This window comes from Vitis vinifera, chromosome 10 (genome assembly GCF_030704535.1).
Source record: "Vitis vinifera cultivar Pinot Noir 40024 chromosome 10, ASM3070453v1".
NCBI lineage: Eukaryota > Viridiplantae > Streptophyta > Magnoliopsida > Vitales > Vitaceae > Vitis > Vitis vinifera.
In genome coordinates, this window is record NC_081814.1 from 26098569 (window position 1) to 26117197 (window position 18629).

The 18629-nt window shown below is 36.8% G+C and overlaps 2 protein-coding genes across 2 annotated transcripts; one reads left to right on the forward strand and one right to left on the reverse strand.

Moving 5' to 3' along the window:
* Nucleotides 1-6641: 6641 nt before the first annotated feature.
* LOC100247991 (zinc finger CCCH domain-containing protein 48) lies at nucleotides 6642-9893 on the forward strand. Its single transcript, XM_059740195.1, has 8 exons — nucleotides 6642-7783; nucleotides 7871-8056; nucleotides 8163-8264; nucleotides 8513-8659; nucleotides 8973-9092; nucleotides 9173-9232; nucleotides 9384-9481; nucleotides 9597-9893. The coding sequence occupies exons 1-8, from the start codon at nucleotides 7202-7204 to the stop codon at nucleotides 9742-9744; spliced, it is 1443 nt and encodes a 480-aa protein (XP_059596178.1). The 5' UTR covers nucleotides 6642-7201; the 3' UTR covers nucleotides 9745-9893.
* A 4447-nt stretch (nucleotides 9894-14340) lies between these two features.
* Nucleotides 14341-16177, reverse strand: LOC100258417 (GEM-like protein 4). Its single transcript, XM_010657702.3, has 4 exons — nucleotides 15925-16177; nucleotides 15742-15822; nucleotides 15269-15543; nucleotides 14341-15189 (listed from the first exon to the last, which is right to left on the reverse strand). Exons 1-4 carry the CDS (start codon nucleotides 16019-16021, stop codon nucleotides 15124-15126), a joined length of 519 nt encoding a protein of 172 aa, XP_010656004.1. The 5' UTR covers nucleotides 16022-16177; the 3' UTR covers nucleotides 14341-15123.
* Nucleotides 16178-18629: the final 2452 nt, after the last annotated feature.

An 18629-nucleotide genomic window follows, 5' to 3' on the forward strand; every position in this document is an offset into this window, starting at 1 on the left:
TAAATACCTTTGTTGAATTACAGGAAGAAAGATAAGTTGGTTTTGCATGGTTTTGCTGATATGAGGAGCACATCAGGCTGCTTGTTTAGTCTTGGATCAGGTTGTTTATGTTGGAGTTCAAAGAAACAAGAAATTATAGCTCAGTCTACTGCTGGGGCTGAGTATGTTGCAGCTATTATCGCTTTCAATCAAGTCCTATGGTTAAGGAAGCACATGACAGATTTGAAGATGGTTTAGAATGTTGCAACCAGAATTTTGGTTGATAATCAAGCTGCCATAGCAATTTCTAACAATCTAGTGTTTCATAGCAAGACAAAGGCATTTTAAAATTAAGTATTGTTTTGTTAGAGAAGTCCAAAATAATGATGAAGTGAATTTGGTACATTGCAAGACTAAAGCTCAACTTGCTGATATTTTGATAAAGGGACTATCAAAATCAAGGTTTGAATTATTGAGGAAAAAAATTGGTGTTTGCAGCAAAAATAGCAAGGAATGATGACAAGTGATATATTTGTTGGAGAATTTAAGCTAAAATAAACCAACAGAGCTGGTATCCTGTTGAGAATATTCTGCAAGATAAAGGAACAGTTTTTAGTTTAGTTTGAATTTTTTTTTTTTTTTGAATTCATATTTGACTTAGTAATGCTATTAGAAATCTGTTGAAGATATGTAGGTAGATTTTTTTGGCTTTGTTTGTTTTTTTTCCTTTATAAATTCAGATTTTGCAGCAATGAAAGGTGTGCAATTTTCAGCCCCAAATTTTCTGTGTTTTCTATTCTTACTCTAAAAACCTATAGAAATGTTTCATGTGTTGTTGTCTAGGACCTGAAAAAGACACAGCTCTTTAAGTTTCAGGGAAAACTTATGAAGCCAAATATCTGAAAGGAGGAGGATGTTCCATATTGTTTTGAGAATCAAAATTACTCACTTCAGATTCACGGTGGTCAAGGACCTATCAGTGATCCAGTCAGGGCAATATAGACCAAGCTTATTTGGAATTGCACAAGTTCATGTCTATAACTAGCTTGGATACCATGAAAATAGCAATTACTCTAGAATAACTGATTCTATCTACTTATGGAAAACCAACAGTTAAAGAATTGTATGTGTGAAGTGTTGTTGGCTCTAGCTAAGCATAGCAGATGAAGCAGAGGGGAAGAAATGTATCAACTTGAATCACTTTTTCAGTAGATTATAGGCTCGGTAGATTTTTTGTTGAAAGCTTTCTGATAATTCACAAATGTCTGAAAACTCCTAGGGAAGTAGCCTTCGAATGTTTTTTTTTTTTTTTCAACACTGAAAAATTGCTTGAAAACTCTCTTAAAACCTACAATTTGAAGAATCCGAGGCCCCAAGATCAACTTCCCCTTCATTGTTTCAAAGCTCTTAAGCCTTAATCTCACCACAGTTTCACAAATTCTGTTTCGTTCTTGAGAACCCAGGGGAGATGAAAGCAAAATTTCATCCTGTTACAAACTCTCTTTCCAGCTCTAGGGTACACATCTTCGTACCACTTTGGAGTAGGAGCAATGGAATGTGTCATATGGCATAGCTACTCAAGCACTAGCACAATCATCACTTTGGAAGAACTTGTTTTTTGCACAAGTGGAATATAAGGGGTAGAAGAATTGGAGATCAATTTCTCATTAGAAAAAATTTGTACAAAGCCTTTGACTGTGCAGAACTCTATTAGGTTCACATAAATACATTTGTTAACGTGGGAGGAAAGAACTTAATGGCTTGAATTACTTCTGGACTGGATTTGGCACAAGAGAGATTGTCTGTTGAAGATAGTTGAAAGTTTTCTGGTAATTCAAGAATCCCATAAACCAGAAGTCAAAGTTATCCACGGTAATGATTTCCATGTACTTCAGAGATGACTTTGTCACATTCTCGCTTTGGTTGGTTCTCTTGATCTTTCTTAGAGGGATAGAGACCTGCATAAAAGAAAATGAATTTACTTAGATGTTCAAAAATCATGGAAAGGGAGATCAGTTGACATAGAGAGAGTTATGTGGGTAACCCACCTTGTAATGGATTCTAACCAATTCACCATTTGAACAAGAAAATTTTATTGATCTTTCACTACAAAAGGCTGTCAAAATACTCAAAAAAACTCCACAGAAACCAAGAACTCTGATAAGCTTTTTTATATTTCACCGCATCCATCTATATACAGATATATATCCTATAAACGGAATCTAACTGATTCCTAAATTGTATATGGTAACATTAACAAATACATGGTAAGTCAATCTGTCAATCTTTTCTTAGATGTACAGCCAATATGATTCCTAAATTGTATATGGTAACATTAACATTCCTATATGTACAATCAATATGATTCCTAAATTGTATATGGTAACATTAACATGCCCCTTCAAATTGATGCTAGTAAGTCAACCAACAACAATTTGCCAACAAGAAATTGATGTCGCTGTCAAGTCAAAGCTGTGGTGAAGATATCAGCCACTTGGAGATCAAAAGAGATGTGAGAAAGAGATATCACCCGACTTTCCAAGATGTTTCGAATAGAATGACAATCAACCTCAATGTGCTTGGTATGTTCATGTAAAACAGGATTGGTGGCAATCTGAATAGCACTAGTGTTATCAGCATGAAGAGGTGTAGAAGTAGTATAAGGAAACCCAAGCTCCTTAAGAAGATCGTGTAGCCATACAATTTTAGAACAAGCAGTAGACATGGCACGATACTCGACCTTAGTAGAAGAGTTACAAACACAATCTTGTTTCTTACATCTCCAAGAAATTAAGGCATCACCTAAAAACATACACCAACTCGTAGTAGATCGACATGTATCTGGACACCCAGCCCAATCAACATCACTATAGGCAACAAGTTGAAGAGAAGAGTCAGTAGGAAAGAATAACCCACAAGTAAGTGAACCTCGAAGATAGCATATGATGCGTCGAACTGCAACAAGATGGAGATGTCGAGGAGAAGTCTTAAACTGACTGACCTAATGAACAACATAGGAGATATCAGGTCGAGTAGTGGTCAAGAAGATAAGACTCCCAACCAAGCGCCGAAAAAGAGTAGGATCATCCAGAAGGTCCCCTTCATCTTTCCTGTATTTGACATTTTCCTCCATAGGAGTATCAACAAAAGAAGTGTCCTCCGAACCAGCCAAAGTGATAAGATCTTGAATATACTTATGTTGGTTCACAAAAATACCACTAGCCCGATGATGAACTTCCAATCCTAAGAAGTATGTGAGCTGTCCAAGATCTTTCATATGGAAAGTTGTATGTAACTTCCGCTGAAGCTTAGTAATCAAACCACAGCCAGTGCCAGTAATGATAATATCATCCACATAAACCAAGAGAAGGACTATACCCAACGCAGACGTGTGGAAGAAGAGGGAAGAATCATACTGACTTTGGGTAAAGCTGAAGGAAAGAATTGTACTGTGAAACTTCTTAAACCAAGCTCGGGGCGCTTGCTTGAGCCCATACAAAGAACGTTTTAGCTTACAAACATCATGAGGAGAAGAATTAGTCATACTAGAGGGAAGCTTCATGTAAATCTCTTCCTGGAGATCACCATGAAGAAAAACATTCTTTACATCCATCTGATATAGTAGCTATGACTGTGAAGCAGCAATAGCTAAGATGGTTCAAACCGTGGTCATTTTGGCAATAGGAGCAAATGTCTCCTCATAATCAACCTCATATTCCTGCTTGTTACCCAGAGCTACGAGGTGAGCTTTGTACCGATCCAAAGAGCCATCAAAACGAAGTTTTATAGAGAAAACCCATTTACTCCCAATAGGTTTGACTATAGGAGGACAAGGAACAATATCCCAAGTATGATTCTCCTCAATTGCTTGAAGTTCTGCTTGCATTGCATTTTTCCAACACTTATGTTCCATGGCCTGTTTGTAGCAAGAGGGAATAGAAATAGTGGATAAAGTAGCAACAAGAGAGACAGGAGAGAAGAATCCATACCAATCAGGGGGTCGAGAAAGACGAGTAGACCAACGAAGAGTGGTGGAAGCAGGAGCAGTTTTATAAGGCCTCAGATTGAAAACAAGGTGAGGTTCAACCGAGCTAAGGATCCAGGTCATAACCCGAGCATCCTTCATTTCCCACTTAGACAAAGCCTCGGCATCACGAGGTGCAGGATTACTCCCATCAATATGACCCCATAATTCTTTTCCTTTGACAAATAATTTAAATTGAAACTCCCAAGCACAATAATTTTTGCTAGTAAATCTAATAGGAAACGATTCCAACTTATCTGATGACATGATGCAACCGAGAGACAAAGGAAATAGCCCACCAGAAAATTGAAACATAAACGACCAAGAACCAGGTCGCGATGAACCCGATCAACACTGTTTTCGATGCCAAGCATTTGATTGGTAGAAGATCACGAACTCCACTCAGAAGGTGCCAAAACCTTGCTCTGATACCATGTCAAAATACTCAAAAAACTCCACAGAAACTGAGAACTCTGATCAGGTTTTTTATATTTCACTGCATCCATCTATATACAAATATATATCCTATACATGTAGTCTAACTGATTCCTAAATTGTATATGGTAACATTAACAAATACATGGTAAGCCAATTTGTCAATCTTTTCCTATATGTACAACCAATATGATTCCTAAATTGTATGGTAACATTAACATTCCTATATGTACAACCAATATGATTCTAAATTGTATATGGTAACATTAATAAAGGCAACCCTTTGAGTAGAGATAATGAGGAGGCCAACTATAGGGCCTGCTGTTGTTTATAAATAACATTGGGAAGCCTTCAATAGCTTTTCTCCTTCTTTAACACCAAAAATCTGCCTGCAAACTCTTTTCACGCCCTCAAGTTGAAGAATCCTAGCCCCCAAGCTCAACTTTTCCTTCACAATTTCAGAGAACTTAGGCCCTAATTTCACTGCAGTTTTGCAAATGAAATATGGTTAAAATCAAGATGTTCACTATTTTTCTTAATCTCAAGTGTAGGAAAAGAGAAACAGTTACAAACTTACAATGTTCTCGGACTCCATCCAAAAAATTGTCTGCCTTCTTCCTATTTTTGTTCATCCTATAATTGGTTGAATCCATTTTTTCTGCAATTTCAAGACAACACCATTAGTATAACAACTTCCATTTTGAAGTCTTCTACAACTAAAACAACTGACAGGAAAAGTAGAGAGAGAAAGAGAGAGTTTTACTTGGGATGATTGCCCTAGAGCCTTTTGAAGGAGATGGCCTATCATATTGGAAGCTTATTGGGATTCCAACAACATGCTCTGGGAGTTGGTTCTCCATATTTGTTGAAGTGCTGCAATTCGGTATCTCTTATCTCCAACTGCCTCGTCAGTTGTCTTCAACAAGTAGTCTGGAATGCTTTGGTTTATAGAAATTGAAGAAACGCTTTGAGGTTGATCAAAACCTGTACAATGCAGGTGTATTTAAAGGGATAGAAATGGTGAATGAATCTTTAACTTTTAGTTGATGACTCATCCATTGCTCATCAACATGAATAAAAGCATAGACATAAAAAAAATTGTACTTAAAAATAGTCTGAGATGATGGTGTCTTCGGCCATTTTTGAAATACTATTGTAAGAAGGACTTATTCTTGTTTTGTTTAGTTCCCAAGATATATCACAAGAGAGGTGTATTTTAGTTGACTCAGAGAGTATGTGAAGATGAAGCCTGTTGAGCTAATATTTTAGCTTTCTGATATCAGCCCTCTTTCAATACTACAAGAAAAAGGGAAATGAGAATGCATTACTTCAGCCAAATTTCAACCAAATAAGATATTTTAGTGGTTCATAAAGGAAGATCGCATCTAACCACCTAATCAAACAACCTCTTTATTCTAAAGGGTTTAACTTTGAATAGGACTCTTCTATTCCCTGGAATTCAATCAGTACTTCTCAGGAATTGCCTAGACATTGGGGATCATACAACTCAAGGTGGAGTTCACAGCAACTATGGGAACAACCAGACCTCTTTCTAGACAAGAAAGTCTTGAGAACTTGGGTTCGCAGGAGAATGAAATTCATGGACACTTTGGGTGCAAGGAAAAGGAAAGGCCCCTAAGGAAGGATCAACCTATGAAGTCAAGAGTTGATTAAAGTGGTCATAAAAGGAAAACTCACTATGCATAAACCTGATAGGACCAACCTGCCTTGTGCTTATCACAAGCTTTGCAGCTGTCTTTTTTATTTATCCATGTGCTTATCTCAAGCTTTTCATTCCTTTTATTCTCATCCCTGGCTTTAAGGAAAAGGGGTGCTAGACAAGCCTCATTATTGATGCATCAAAATGCAAGTCTCTAAAACCAAAAAAAAAAAGAAAAAAAAAAAAGAAGAGCATATTTGGCATTTTTGATTAAATATCATTTATTTTTTTAAAAGGAGAAAATTGCTTTTAGAAAATTCATAGTATTGTTTGACCGTTATTCTCGATTTCTAGTTTTTTTAAATAAGAAAATGAAGGAGAGAATAATTTTTAGAAAAAGAATAATTTAAGAATAATTTGCAATTCAAAAAATTGATAAAATTAATTGTAGAATAAATCAAAGCATTCTAGAATTCTTTGTGCTCGTAATTGATTGCTACATATTTGCATGTGATTTTTTATTTACTTAACGCGGCGCGGCGGCGCCTAACGGGCAGATCAAGTCAGGTGAGGAGTTCGCGCCCGTTTAACGGAAATTCAAGTTTTAAACATTCCCGCGCTTACTTGCATTACAAGGATCCCAACGCCTATAAATAGAAACAGAAGAGCTAAAGAACATAACAGCAAGCTTGTAGTTCTCTCTGAAGACCGCCTTCTTCTCTTGTTTTCTACTTCTTCTTCAGGTTTGCTTCCTTCTTTATATTTTGGGTTTTTGCTTGAGGGTTTTGATTCATATCGAAGATGGGTTGGTGGATTTATTTGGTATTTGGAATTGAGAATCGGAGATTTAAAGATTCTGATAGATATGGGTTTTGGATTGAAGTTTTTAAGAATTGGAAAGTTAAGGGTTTGATGGATGTGAAGAGATGAAATTATTTTATTTTAATTGATGTTTTGCAGCCATTCGTGGTGGATTTCTGAGTGTTTTAAATTGAGGATCATGGTGGATTTCTGAGGGTTTTAAATTGAAGATCATAGATTTAAGGGCTTTCTCGATGTTGATGTTAGGATCTTGAAGGATTTGTTTGGTGCAGCAAACTTATATGTTCTACCTATGTATTTTTTGTGATGTAGCCATGGACATCAAGCCATCAAGATTGGTTGGAGACAAAAATGAAAGGGGAAGAAGACATGTGAACAACATGGTTTGTTCCTATTGGCTCCGTGGGAGGTGCAACAGAAACCCTTGTAGGTTCCTGCACCAAGAATTGCCCCAAAACACCCACTATCAAATTTCAAATCAGTTCCGCAAAAATTGCTGGCAGAGGAATCCCGACTCTGATTCGAAGAGTGCATCAAGTTTAACGAGTCTGGATAGGCCATCAGGTTCAACAACTCCGAAGCGTTCATCAGCTTCAAATCAATCCCATAGAAACCACAGGGAGGGGACTCTCTATTCTGACCAGAAGGGTGAATGGGACTCAACTAATCTAAGGTGTTCATCAAGTCCAACAAGAGCAGGAAGTAGCTCTGGAAATGGAATTACACAGAATGTAATTGGAGAAAGGGTCTGCAAGTACTGGCTACATGGAAATTGTGTGGAGGCAGATAAGTGCCGGTATCTCCATTCATGGTTTAAGGGCCATGGGGTTTTCAAGTTGGCAGAGCTTAATGGGCACATCAAGGTAGTTGGTGCAGTAATTAAGATGGTGCTTTTGTTAATTGGTTAAATTGAACATCTTATCCATGAGAATTTTTTTTTCTTTGTTCAGGCCATCTCAGGAATTGTGCTTCCTTCTGGCTCAGAGAAGCTCTATACTGCCAGTCGAGATGGGTATATACGGGTTTGGGACTGCCATACTGGTCAATGTGATGGTGTGGTCAATCTTGGAGGGGAAATTGGGTCCTTAATCAGTGCAGGCCCTTGGGTATTTGCTGGAATAAAAGATGTTGTTAAGGTAAGATTGAAACACATCTTATTCCTTTTCTCTTCAATTTGTTTGTTCAATTCAGTTTAATAAGAATTTGATGTATGGGATCGTATCTGTGCTGGTACTGTTTCAGGCATGGAATATTGAGTCTTGTGCTGATGTCTCTCTTGACGGACCAGTTGGGCAAATTTATGCTATGGTGGTGAATAATGATATGCTATTCGCGGGGGCACAGGTAAATTTCTTCATAGTTTTTAACTTTCTGTGTCGTTCTATTAGGAATGGTAATGATTTGGTATATTATATGACCCCTTAAAATGACTAATGGAGTCCAACTTCCCATTCTGCCTTACAACCTGAAAATAGCAGTGTGAAAGAACTTGCACATTTGAGTCCGACCCTTTTTTTTTTACTCTTTTTCTATTTCAAAATATTGGGGTCACACTCCAAAGTTATTTCTTATTTTTTATTTTGTTGTTGCAGAATGGCACTATACATGCATGGAAAGCCAATAAGGAAACCAATGCTTTTAAGCCAGCTACAACATTGGAAGGCCACAATGGTGCTGTGGTTTCACTCACAGTAGGCGGTGGGAGGCTTTATTCTGGTTCCATGGACAATACAATAAGAGTAGGTTTAATTAAGCTCTTTTATATGCTATGATATCATTTTTCTATGCAAAGTGGTTTGGAAATATGTCAGCTAGAGATTTTACATTAAGGGTGTTTGTTTTATCATTTCCTATAATGCGAAAACTGCTAAATAGTCATGGTCTATTTGAATATCCAAATTGTAAAATTCATGGGACTTCTTTAATTGAATAGTTACCAGAATATCTAGTTAATGCTGTTTGACTTAATATTGCTCAGTTGTTCCATTGTCATGGTTTATAATATTTCTTGATGAAATGTGTATATATGAGTGATTATCATATTCCTTTCAGGTGTGGGATCTTGATACATTACAATGTATTCATGCACTGAAGGAGCATGCATCAGTTGTGATGTCTCTTGTTTGTTGGGGTCCCTATTTAATATCATGTTCATTGGACCAAACAATTAAGGTCGGTTTCATTTCTTACATTTATTATATTCACCATGGATATTAGACCTGATGTCTGTTCTGATTCTTGTTTTGGTGCAGGTTTGGTTTGCTACTGAAGCTGGCAACCTGGAAGTGACTCACACACACAATGAAGAACATGTAGGTTATTGTCATTCAGTTCTTTTTTTATCTTAATTTATGAACTGTGGATTTTGGTTTGCTTCTAGGAACCCTTTTATCAAGGGAATGGTTGGTGGTAATGCTGATATATTGCTGTCATAATGCTGTTATACTCTGCTTCTTGTTACAGGGTGTGCTATCTCTTTTTGGTATGAACAATTCGGAAGGGAAACCAATATTGTTGTGCTCCTGCAATGACAATTCTGTGCGGCTTTATGAATTACCATCGTGAGTATAACCATTACTTTCTAGGTTTTATTTCCCTTCTTAATTCAATTATTCTTGGTAAACAGAACATTCTTCCCTGTTTCTTGGTTGACTAATTTTATTTGTTGTGGCATAGATTCACTGAGAAGGGCAGCATATTTGCAAAAGAAGAAGTCAGAGAGATTCAGATAGGTCCAGGGGGACTTGTTTTCACTGGGGATGGAACTGGACAAGTTGATGTTTGGAAATGGCAGGCAGAGCCAACTTCATTGACATCTGAATGATGGAAGGCAGTTGTTATCTCCAGAAAGCTATGCTCTGATTCTGGTTTGTCAATATGATCATTCACACGCAGAATTCTCTTTGTAGTAATCTTACAAACTGTAAATTTGTAATCTCCACTCATTCAATGAAAATTCATTTTGTCATATTAGTATTGTCATTGCCAACTCTTTGTTTCGAGGGTTAGTTCATTTACCATTGCTCCTAAGTCATGCCCAGAAACTGGCATTTTAGCCTTTGGGGAAGATTCAGCTTTTGAACAAGCACCTCTATTACTTGTTTTCTTTAGTCTGACTCAGAATATGTGAAGATGCATCATTTTGAGCTTTCATTTCATCTTCCTGATGCCAGACCTCTTTTAATTCTATATGAAAAAGGGGAATTGAGAAGACATTAGATCAGCTGAATTACAAGCAGAAAGATAAGATATTTTAATGGTTTCACAGAGGAAGATTGAAAATAACTACCAAACTAGACAACCTTTTTGTTCTAAATCAGATCCTATGAATTTGACACAGAAAAGAGAGTTGGATTGTCGAGGCTAGAACTATGAGAGAACCCCACCAAATAATAGCGGCTACTTGTTTGGAAGGCATGCCATATTAGCTGCTGGAAGGGCAGATTCACTTTTATTGGGGACTTGCCATTTCTGTAGAAGCAAATAGAAAGGAAACTCCCAGTGCATAACAAGAGCCAGCTCATCTAAGTTCACTCACCAACTTGGAAAGCATATAAATCTAGTTCCAAGTTTGATAGCCAAGCAAGTCATGCTTCTGTATTTCTATCAGTAGGCCTGAAGAGTGGACACACATAGAAATATATTACATTCATTATAAGTTTATAACCCCAATTACAGACAAAAGGCTTTCCATAAAATACAGAGGAAGATGCACAATAGCTTATGACATTCAAGTGCCTTGAGATATAATCAAAATATAACATAAGAGCAATTTCCTTTTTCATCTACAGTTTTACCAACTGCAAGGTTCTCATAAACACAATTGAAAAACAATTCATTTTTCTTAAGCCAGCAACATTCTTCAGTCAAGTCTGGTCATATGCTTTAAGCCTCACAAAGAGAAATCCCACTACCCCAAGTAGATGAACCTGGAATTGTTGTCAATAATTTGATTCCCAGCGAATGAGATGTCCTCCAATTTCTGTTTCACGGGACAACTGACATAGTTGGAATCAGGTGACAAGATTAACCATGTTGTTCAATATTCAACATTGGAATTGCTACTTGAGTTTCCCAAAAGCAATTAGCAGGGTGGGTAATCACAATGGTCATCAATATCTCTACCCAAAAGAAGACAATGAATTCATGCTATTAAGATTGAGAATAATGACTAATCAACCTTGGATTCTTTGACTTAACGATCTTGCACTATGATTGAGAATCTAGCAGAGTTAAGAGCAATTGCACATGAAGGGGTTCGTTAGAGCATGATATTCATTGTAGGCTCAAATTCTAATACTTTAATAACCTTTTAGGAAAATTGGGAACTTAACAAAAGTCGTAGAATTTTCAAATATAATAATGTATTGGATTTTGGCAGCTCAATGTATCTTTTTTCAATAAAATTATAATTTAATACTCTTAGTTTGTTCATAAAAATTTACGTATGAAACTATAGTTCAATATGCTTACTGATATCCTACAACGAATAAGAGAAGTTTCTGACACAATATATGTAGTGAACTCTTCTTAACCATGTCAATACATTTTAAAGTTGTGAGAACCTATTAGGTCCAAAATAAACAATATCTACATAAGAGGGAGTAGATCATTACACTTACTATATTCATGAAAGTAGAGAGCTGACTACAATGATAATGTAGTTTACTTGACATAGAACAACTAGCTAGTTGAGAATGCTCTAAAAGGACTTGCAGTAGCTAGCTAAAGCAAAGTTTCCCTCATCATGAGATAACTAGCCCGATTTGATTCACCAGAGGTTGCCTAACTCTAGATCTTCTCATGGAAGAGAGTAATCTTAATTTTCCTACCAAAAACTTCCCAGATAATGCTTGAAGGTGCCATAATCTATAGCTCAAGCCAGACAAAAAGCAAAAGGCATCACTGTCAGTAAAATACCAAGCCTTTACTATCTCCAATTGTTTGGGCAGTTCTGTTTTCTAACCTTTCATTTCACAGTGTCACTATCAACATTCAACAAATGACTACAAACCTTATGGTCTTAACTCATCACACAAAAGTCACTTTGAGGTTGGATATCGCTTTATTCAATTCCTGTAACTCAACAAACCCAGTTGAGAATCAGTTTCCCTAGGGTATACATCTTCGTAGTACATTTGATTAGGATCAATGGAATATGTCATATGCACATAGTACACGAGACTTGACTATGCCATATGTCATTTGACTTAGAGCAATGGAATGTGTCATATGGCTTGGCTACTCAAGTACTAGCACAATATCACTTTGGAAGAACTTGTTCTGTGCACAAGTAGAATATAAGCAGTTGAAGAATTGGAGATCAATTTCTCATTAACAAAAAAATTTGTACAAAGCCTTTGATTGTGCAGAGCTTTATCAGGTTGGTTGAATGACATATCCTAGGAGTTGCTGACATGGAGCTGAGTAGATTGAAGTGGAAGTAGTCAAATAAGTTAGTCATGTGGAAGATTTACCTATTCCTTAGGAGTATTTGTTGGTTTGTTTCTGTTCTTTAGGAAGTATCTATAGGTAGCAGGTTTGTTGCTATTTTTTATGTTTTTTTGTTTTAAGCTACTGTATAAATAAGTACTTTGAAGCTTAATAAATTATATATCACTTTAGATTCCTCAACGTTCTGTTGCTTCCTGAGAGTTTCTACACTTTGTTTCTATCAAAACCAACAAATTGGTATCAGAGCCAAGTTCTTGAGTAACTTGTGAGGTGAGTGAGCCTAAAAAACCTACAAACAATATCCAAAATGACCTCAAAAGCTTCACTGAATGCACTGGCACCTCCAGTGTTTGATGGAATAAATTATCAAGTGTGGGCTGTCCATATGGAAGCTACCTTGATGCTAGTGATCTGTGGGAAGCTGTTAGTGAGTAATATGAAGTTCCTCCTCTGTCCGACAATCCAACTATGGCTCAAATAAAACTACACAATGAGAAGAGGCAAAGGAAATCAAAGGCAAAAGCTAGTCTATTTGCAGTTGTCTCATCTACAATTTTCACCAAAATCATGACACTGAAGATAACAAATGAAATATGGAACTTCTTGAAGAAGGAATATGAAGGAAATGAACGAGTCAAAGGTATGCAAGTGCTGAACCTGATTAGAGAATTTGAGATGTAAAGGATGAAAGAATCAGAAACAATCAAGGATCACTCAGACAGACTTCTTAGTATTGTTAACAAAGTAAGACTTCTTGGTACAGACTTTTCTGATTCTAGAATAGTTCAAAAAAATTTTATAACAGTTCCTGAAAAGTTTGAGACTACAATATCATCTCTAGAAAACTCAAAAGATGTGTCAAGTATCACCTTGGTAGAGTTGTTGAATGCATTACAGGCTCAAGAACAAAGGAGGCTTATGAGACAAGAAGGATTTGTAGAGGGTGCATTTTAGGCCATATCTCAGTACAAGAAAGAGATGCAAAACAACAATAACAATAGCAATAACACTCAAAAGTTTCTGCCATGTTCTTACTATAAAAAATCCAATCATCCACAAAAAAGGTGTTGGTGGAGGCCGGATGTAAGATGTCATAAGTGTGGTCAGCTAGGGCATGTGGAAAGGATATGCAAATCTCAACAGCAGCAGGGAGAAGTCAAGGCTGCTGTGGAAGAACTTCAAGATGAGGAACTGTTTTTAGTATCATGGTTTGCCACTAATAGCTCCCCAGAAACTTGGCTTATAGACAATGGTTGTACAAATCATATGACTTATGATCTAGGGCTCTTTAAGGAACTTGACAAAACTGTTACTTCCAAAGTTAGAATTGGAAATGGAGCATATCTTGCAGTAAAAGGCAAAGGAATAGTGGCAATTGAAGGCCACACAGGTTTGAAATTAATCTCTAATGTCTTATATGTCCCTGAGATTAATCAAAATCTGTTGAGTGTTGGTCAGCTGCTGGAAAAAGGCTATAAGGTGCTGTTTGAGGACAATCATTGCATGATTGCTGATGCACAAGGCAGAGAGGTATTTATAGCCCAAATGAAAGGCAAAAGCTTTGCCTTGGATTTGATGTAAGAAGAGCAGACTGCAATTCACAAAGAAAAAAGCAATACAATGCTTTGGCATAGGCGTTTGGGGCACTTTGATCATACTACCCTTCTCTTTATGAAGAAGAACAATCTTGGAGAAGGCTTTCTTGAATTATAGGTGAAGCCTCCTACTTGTGTAGCCTGTCAATACGGGAAACAAACAAGACTTCCTTTCCCACAAAACAAGGCCTAGAGAGCTACTCAGAAGTTGTAGTTAGTACACAGTGATGTGGGAGGACCTTAGAGAACACCATCACTGAATGACAGCATTGAGCACCAGCTTACAACACCTTATACCCCTCAACAGAATGGAGTCATTGAGAGGAAAAATAGAACGTTTATGGAAATGACAAGGTGTTTGCTGCATGACAAAGGGCTGCCAAAGAAATTCTGGGCTGAGGCTACACATACATCAGTCTTTCTGCTGAATAGATTGCCAACAAAAGCTTTGCAACAAAAGAGTCCATTTTGAAGCATGGTATGGCCATAAACCAAGGCTGCAAAATTTAAAAACATTTGGTTGTCTTTGTTTCTGTTATATTCCACATGTTAAGAGAGACAAATTGGATAAGAAAGTCAGAATGCTGATATCTTAACCAAGCCACTTCCCAAAGCTAGATATGAGTTCTTGAGGCATAGGATTGGAGTTTGCAGCTCTAGAGACAAGGAGGAGTGTTGAATGACATGTCCTAGGAGCTGCTGACATGGAGTTGAGTAGATTGAAGTGGAAGTAGTCAAATAAGTTAGTCATGTGGAAGATTTACCTATTCCTTAGGAAGTATTTGTTGGTTTGTTTCTATTCTTTAGGAAGTATCTATAGGTAGCAGGTTTGTTACTATTTTTTATGTTTTTCTGTTTTAAGCTACTGTATAAATAAGTACTTTGAAGCTTAATAAATTATATATCACTTTAGATTCCTCAACGTTCTGTTGCTTCCTGAAATATTCTACACTTTGTTTCTATCAAAACCAACAAGGTTCACGTAAATACATTTGTTGAAGCGGGAGGGAGGAAACTTATGACTTGAATCAGTTCTGGAGTGGATTCTGCACTTGAGAAATAGCCTCTCGAAGATAGCTGAAAGCTTTTTGGTAATTCAAGAATCCCATAAACCAGAAGTCAAAGTTATCCATGGTAACAATTTCAATGTACTTCTAAGAAGGATTTTTCACATTCTCACTTTGGTTGGCTCTCTTTATCTTTCTTAGTGGGATCGAGACCTGCACAAGACAAGTTTTACTTAGATATTGAGAAACAAGGAGAAGGAGAGGAAAAGAGAGAGTTATGGGAGTCATCTACCTTGTAATGAAATCTAACCAATTCACCATTTGGGGAAGAAAATCTGATTGATCTTTCACTGAAAAATGCAAGCCTTTGAGTTGAGATAAAGAGGAGGCCTGCTATAGGGCCTGCTGTTGTTGATAAATAACATTGAGAAGCCTTCAACAGCTTCTCTCCTTTTCCAAAACCAAAAATTTGTCTGAAAACTTTCTTCACCCCTCCAAGTTGAAGAATCCTAGCCCCCAATCTCAACTTGCCCTTCACGGTTTCAGAGATCTTAGACCCTATTCTCACTGCAGTTTGACCAAAAAGAAGAGAAAGTTAATTATCATTCAATGTTGTTCCGAAAATTCAGTATAGTTGTTGAAAAGAAACCATTATCTTACAACTATGTGTCTAACCCCAAGTAGGGTCCTTATGATTCTAAGAAATTCCCACCAACCAAACAGAGCAAATAAAAATTGATGAAAGAAGAGGAAGAAGATGGTTACAATGCTCTCGGACTCCATGCACAAAATTTGCTGTCTTTTTCGGATGTTTTTTCATCCTATGATTCATTGAATCAATTTTATCTGCAATTTCAGGAGACAACCCCTTTAGCAAAATGACTTGTATCATTAGCCAAAGTAGACAAAAATCATAACAGTGCAAGTTCTTGAAAGAGTGATTCTTACTTTGAGTTAACATCAGAGCGCCATTTGAAGGAGAGGGATCATTGCATTGGCAGTTGATTGGAATTCTGACAACCTCTCCTGGAAGTTGGTTCTTCATACTTCACTACTATCTGCAATTGCCTTTTGTGGCTTGTCTGCAACAAGTGGTCTGAAGCCCTCTCTAGTCTCAAAGATTGATGCAATGGTTTTGGGGATTGATCAAGCCTTGTCCAAGTGCAAATATATTTAAAGGGATGATGAGCCTTGTAACTTTTATTTGAATGAGTCCTCTATGGTTCATCAACATGACTAAAGGCCATACGCCACCTCTATAAATAAGTTTTCTTTAACTAAAAGATAATCAAGAAGAGGATCTTTTCAGTTATTTTCTATATATGTCACACTTATTTATGGTTAGTTCTTCAATTATTCAATCCTAACAAGCTTGATATGTTAACCTACTTTATTAACTTGACCCTGTGTTGATGTGTTGGTGAAGCTTTTTGAGCTGGCACTTTTGCTTTGTGATGCAAGTGCTCTTCTCAATTTAGCTGATGAAACTCACAAGTCACAGAGCTGATAGGACCAGCTTGCCATATTGCTTATCCCAAGCTTTTTTTTTTCAGTTATCTTTATCATTCTTTTATCCTCATCCTTACCTGTTAAGAAAAACCAGTAGCAGGCCATTTTAACTAAAGATTCTTCAACTTTTTCTGAATACAAATCTCTACATTAAACCATAGAAAGTTAGTGAAGGAATCTAAGGCTGCCTTTAAACGTTACACTGCTGATGAAGGATGACATGAATATTAGGTGTTTTTGGAAAAAGAAGATTCACCGCATCATAGCCACATCAGCTCCATTTCCCACTGTCATGCTCAAATTCAACTCTGGGATTTTCAATTTTTTTACTGTTGTGAAGCCTAGATGTCTGAAAGAGGGTGTTCAATATTATTTTGAGGATTAAAAGTCATGATCATGTTGATTGATCACTTCAGATTCACAGTAATCAGGGAACTATAACTGATTCAGGCAGGGCAATATAGAGCAAACTCCTTTGGAATTGCACTAGTTCAGCTCTATAGCCAGCTTTTATAGCATGAAAAAAAAACTTCTAAAATAGCAATTACTCCAGAGTGACTCATGCTATATACTAGTGGAAAACATCGGTTAAAGAATGGCCTATGCAGAGCTAAGCACATCAGTGAAGCAGAGGGGAAGAAATGTATCAGTTTGAATCACTTTTTGAGTGGATTTAAAGCTTAAGAGATTGTCTGTTGAAGATAGTTGAAAGCTTTCTGATAATTTAAAAACCCTGTGAAACAGAAGCCAGAATTCTTTAACAGACACTCTTGGGGAAGAAGCCTTCAACAGCTTCTCGTCTTTTCCAACACTGAAAGTTTTCTTGAAAACACTCTTAACCCCTTCTATTTGAAGATTCCCATCCTCCAACCTCAACTTCCCCTTCACAGTTTTAGAGATCTTAGGCCCCAGTCTCACTGAAGTTTCACAAAATTCTGTTTGGTTGTTGAGAACCCATAGGAGATGAAAGAAAATTCCATCATGTTATAACTATCTTTCCAGCCCTCATTCCAATGGTCTCAAGGTTTTCTATAATTTTCCTCCATTTTTCCATAAACCAAACGGAAAATCTGGTTGTAGAATAAAAGAAAGAAAGACTTATAATGCTCTCAAGCTCCAAGCACAAAAACTTTCACCATTTTCCCATATTTTCTAGTCCTATTATTCACAGAATCTACGTATCTACTGTTTGAAAAGAACGCCCTGAAACAAATTCAACTTCCCGAAAGAGGGAAGGAGTATCTGTCTTCTTTTGAGTGATCCATAATCTTTGATTCATTGGTTTAGAGTTCGATAGTTCTATCCTAACACTATATTTTACTCCCTTTTCTTATGCTGGCTATGTATGGATATGTCAATGAAGCACTTTGAGCCAGCATTTTTGCTTTGTGATCCTAGTAAAAAAAAAGGAAAGTGAAAAAGACATTTGCTAAGCAAATTTATCATTATATCACCTGAATTACAGGGTAAAAGATTAGATATTGTAATGATTTTTCAATAAATGATGATTGTCTGTCATACTGTCATCTATGGGAGATTACATCCAACTACCAAACCAGATCACTAATTTGTCCTAAATGGTTGAATGTTGAATGGGATTCTTGTATTCGCTGGAAGGACATCAGCAATTTCTGGGAATCACCTCAACTTGGTATGCTTTTATTGACCCAATTTCCATAAATTCAGACTCCTAAGAGAGTGTAAACGATAAAATTGGGGGAGTTTGATGTCATAGTTTAAGGGATTGGAGGTCCCATGACTCAAAATGGTGCTAACAGCTACCTTAGGCATTGGAAGTCATAGAATTTTCAGATATTATAGTTTAATGGACTTTGGAAACTCAATGTATCGTTTTACTGATGAAATTATAATTCAATGTGCTTAATCTGTTCATAAAAGTATGGAGCTGGTACAATGATAAGGTAGTTTAATTCACATAAAACTCAACAATATGTTTCCAAGACCAATGAATTCCATAGGCCTGTATGAGGGTATCAATTGGTGTCTCAAGTTTCTTAGAAATGGGATTGCCAAAAAGGAAGTGCAGAAGCTGGATAAAGTAAAGGCTTCCTCATCACAAGACAGCTTACCTGGTTTGATTCACCAGAGGTGGCCTAACTCAAGATCTTATAGAAGAAAGTAAG

What these genes read in the sequence shown, in the direction of transcription:
- LOC100247991 (XM_059740195.1), top strand. Translation starts at nt 7,202, where the DNA reads ATGTTCTACCTATGTATTTTTTGTGATGTAGCCATGGACATCAAGCCA. An exon ending in ACACACACAATGAAGAACAT is followed by an intron (nt 9,233 to 9,383) that starts GTAGGTTATTGT and finishes TTCTTGTTACAG; the next exon opens with GGTGTGCTATCTCTTTTTGG. An exon ending in CGGCTTTATGAATTACCATC is followed by an intron (nt 9,482 to 9,596) that starts GTGAGTATAACC and finishes GTTGTGGCATAG; the next exon opens with ATTCACTGAGAAGGGCAGCA.
- LOC100258417 (XM_010657702.3), bottom strand. Translation starts at nt 16,021, where the DNA reads ATGAAGAACCAACTTCCAGGAGAGGTTGTCAGAATTCCAATCAACTGC. An exon ending in CGCTCTGATGTTAACTCAAA is followed by an intron (nt 15,823 to 15,924) that starts GTAAGAATCACT and finishes CTGAAATTGCAG; the next exon opens with ATAAAATTGATTCAATGAAT. An exon ending in GCATGGAGTCCGAGAGCATT is followed by an intron (nt 15,544 to 15,741) that starts GTAACCATCTTC and finishes GTCAAACTGCAG; the next exon opens with TGAGAATAGGGTCTAAGATC.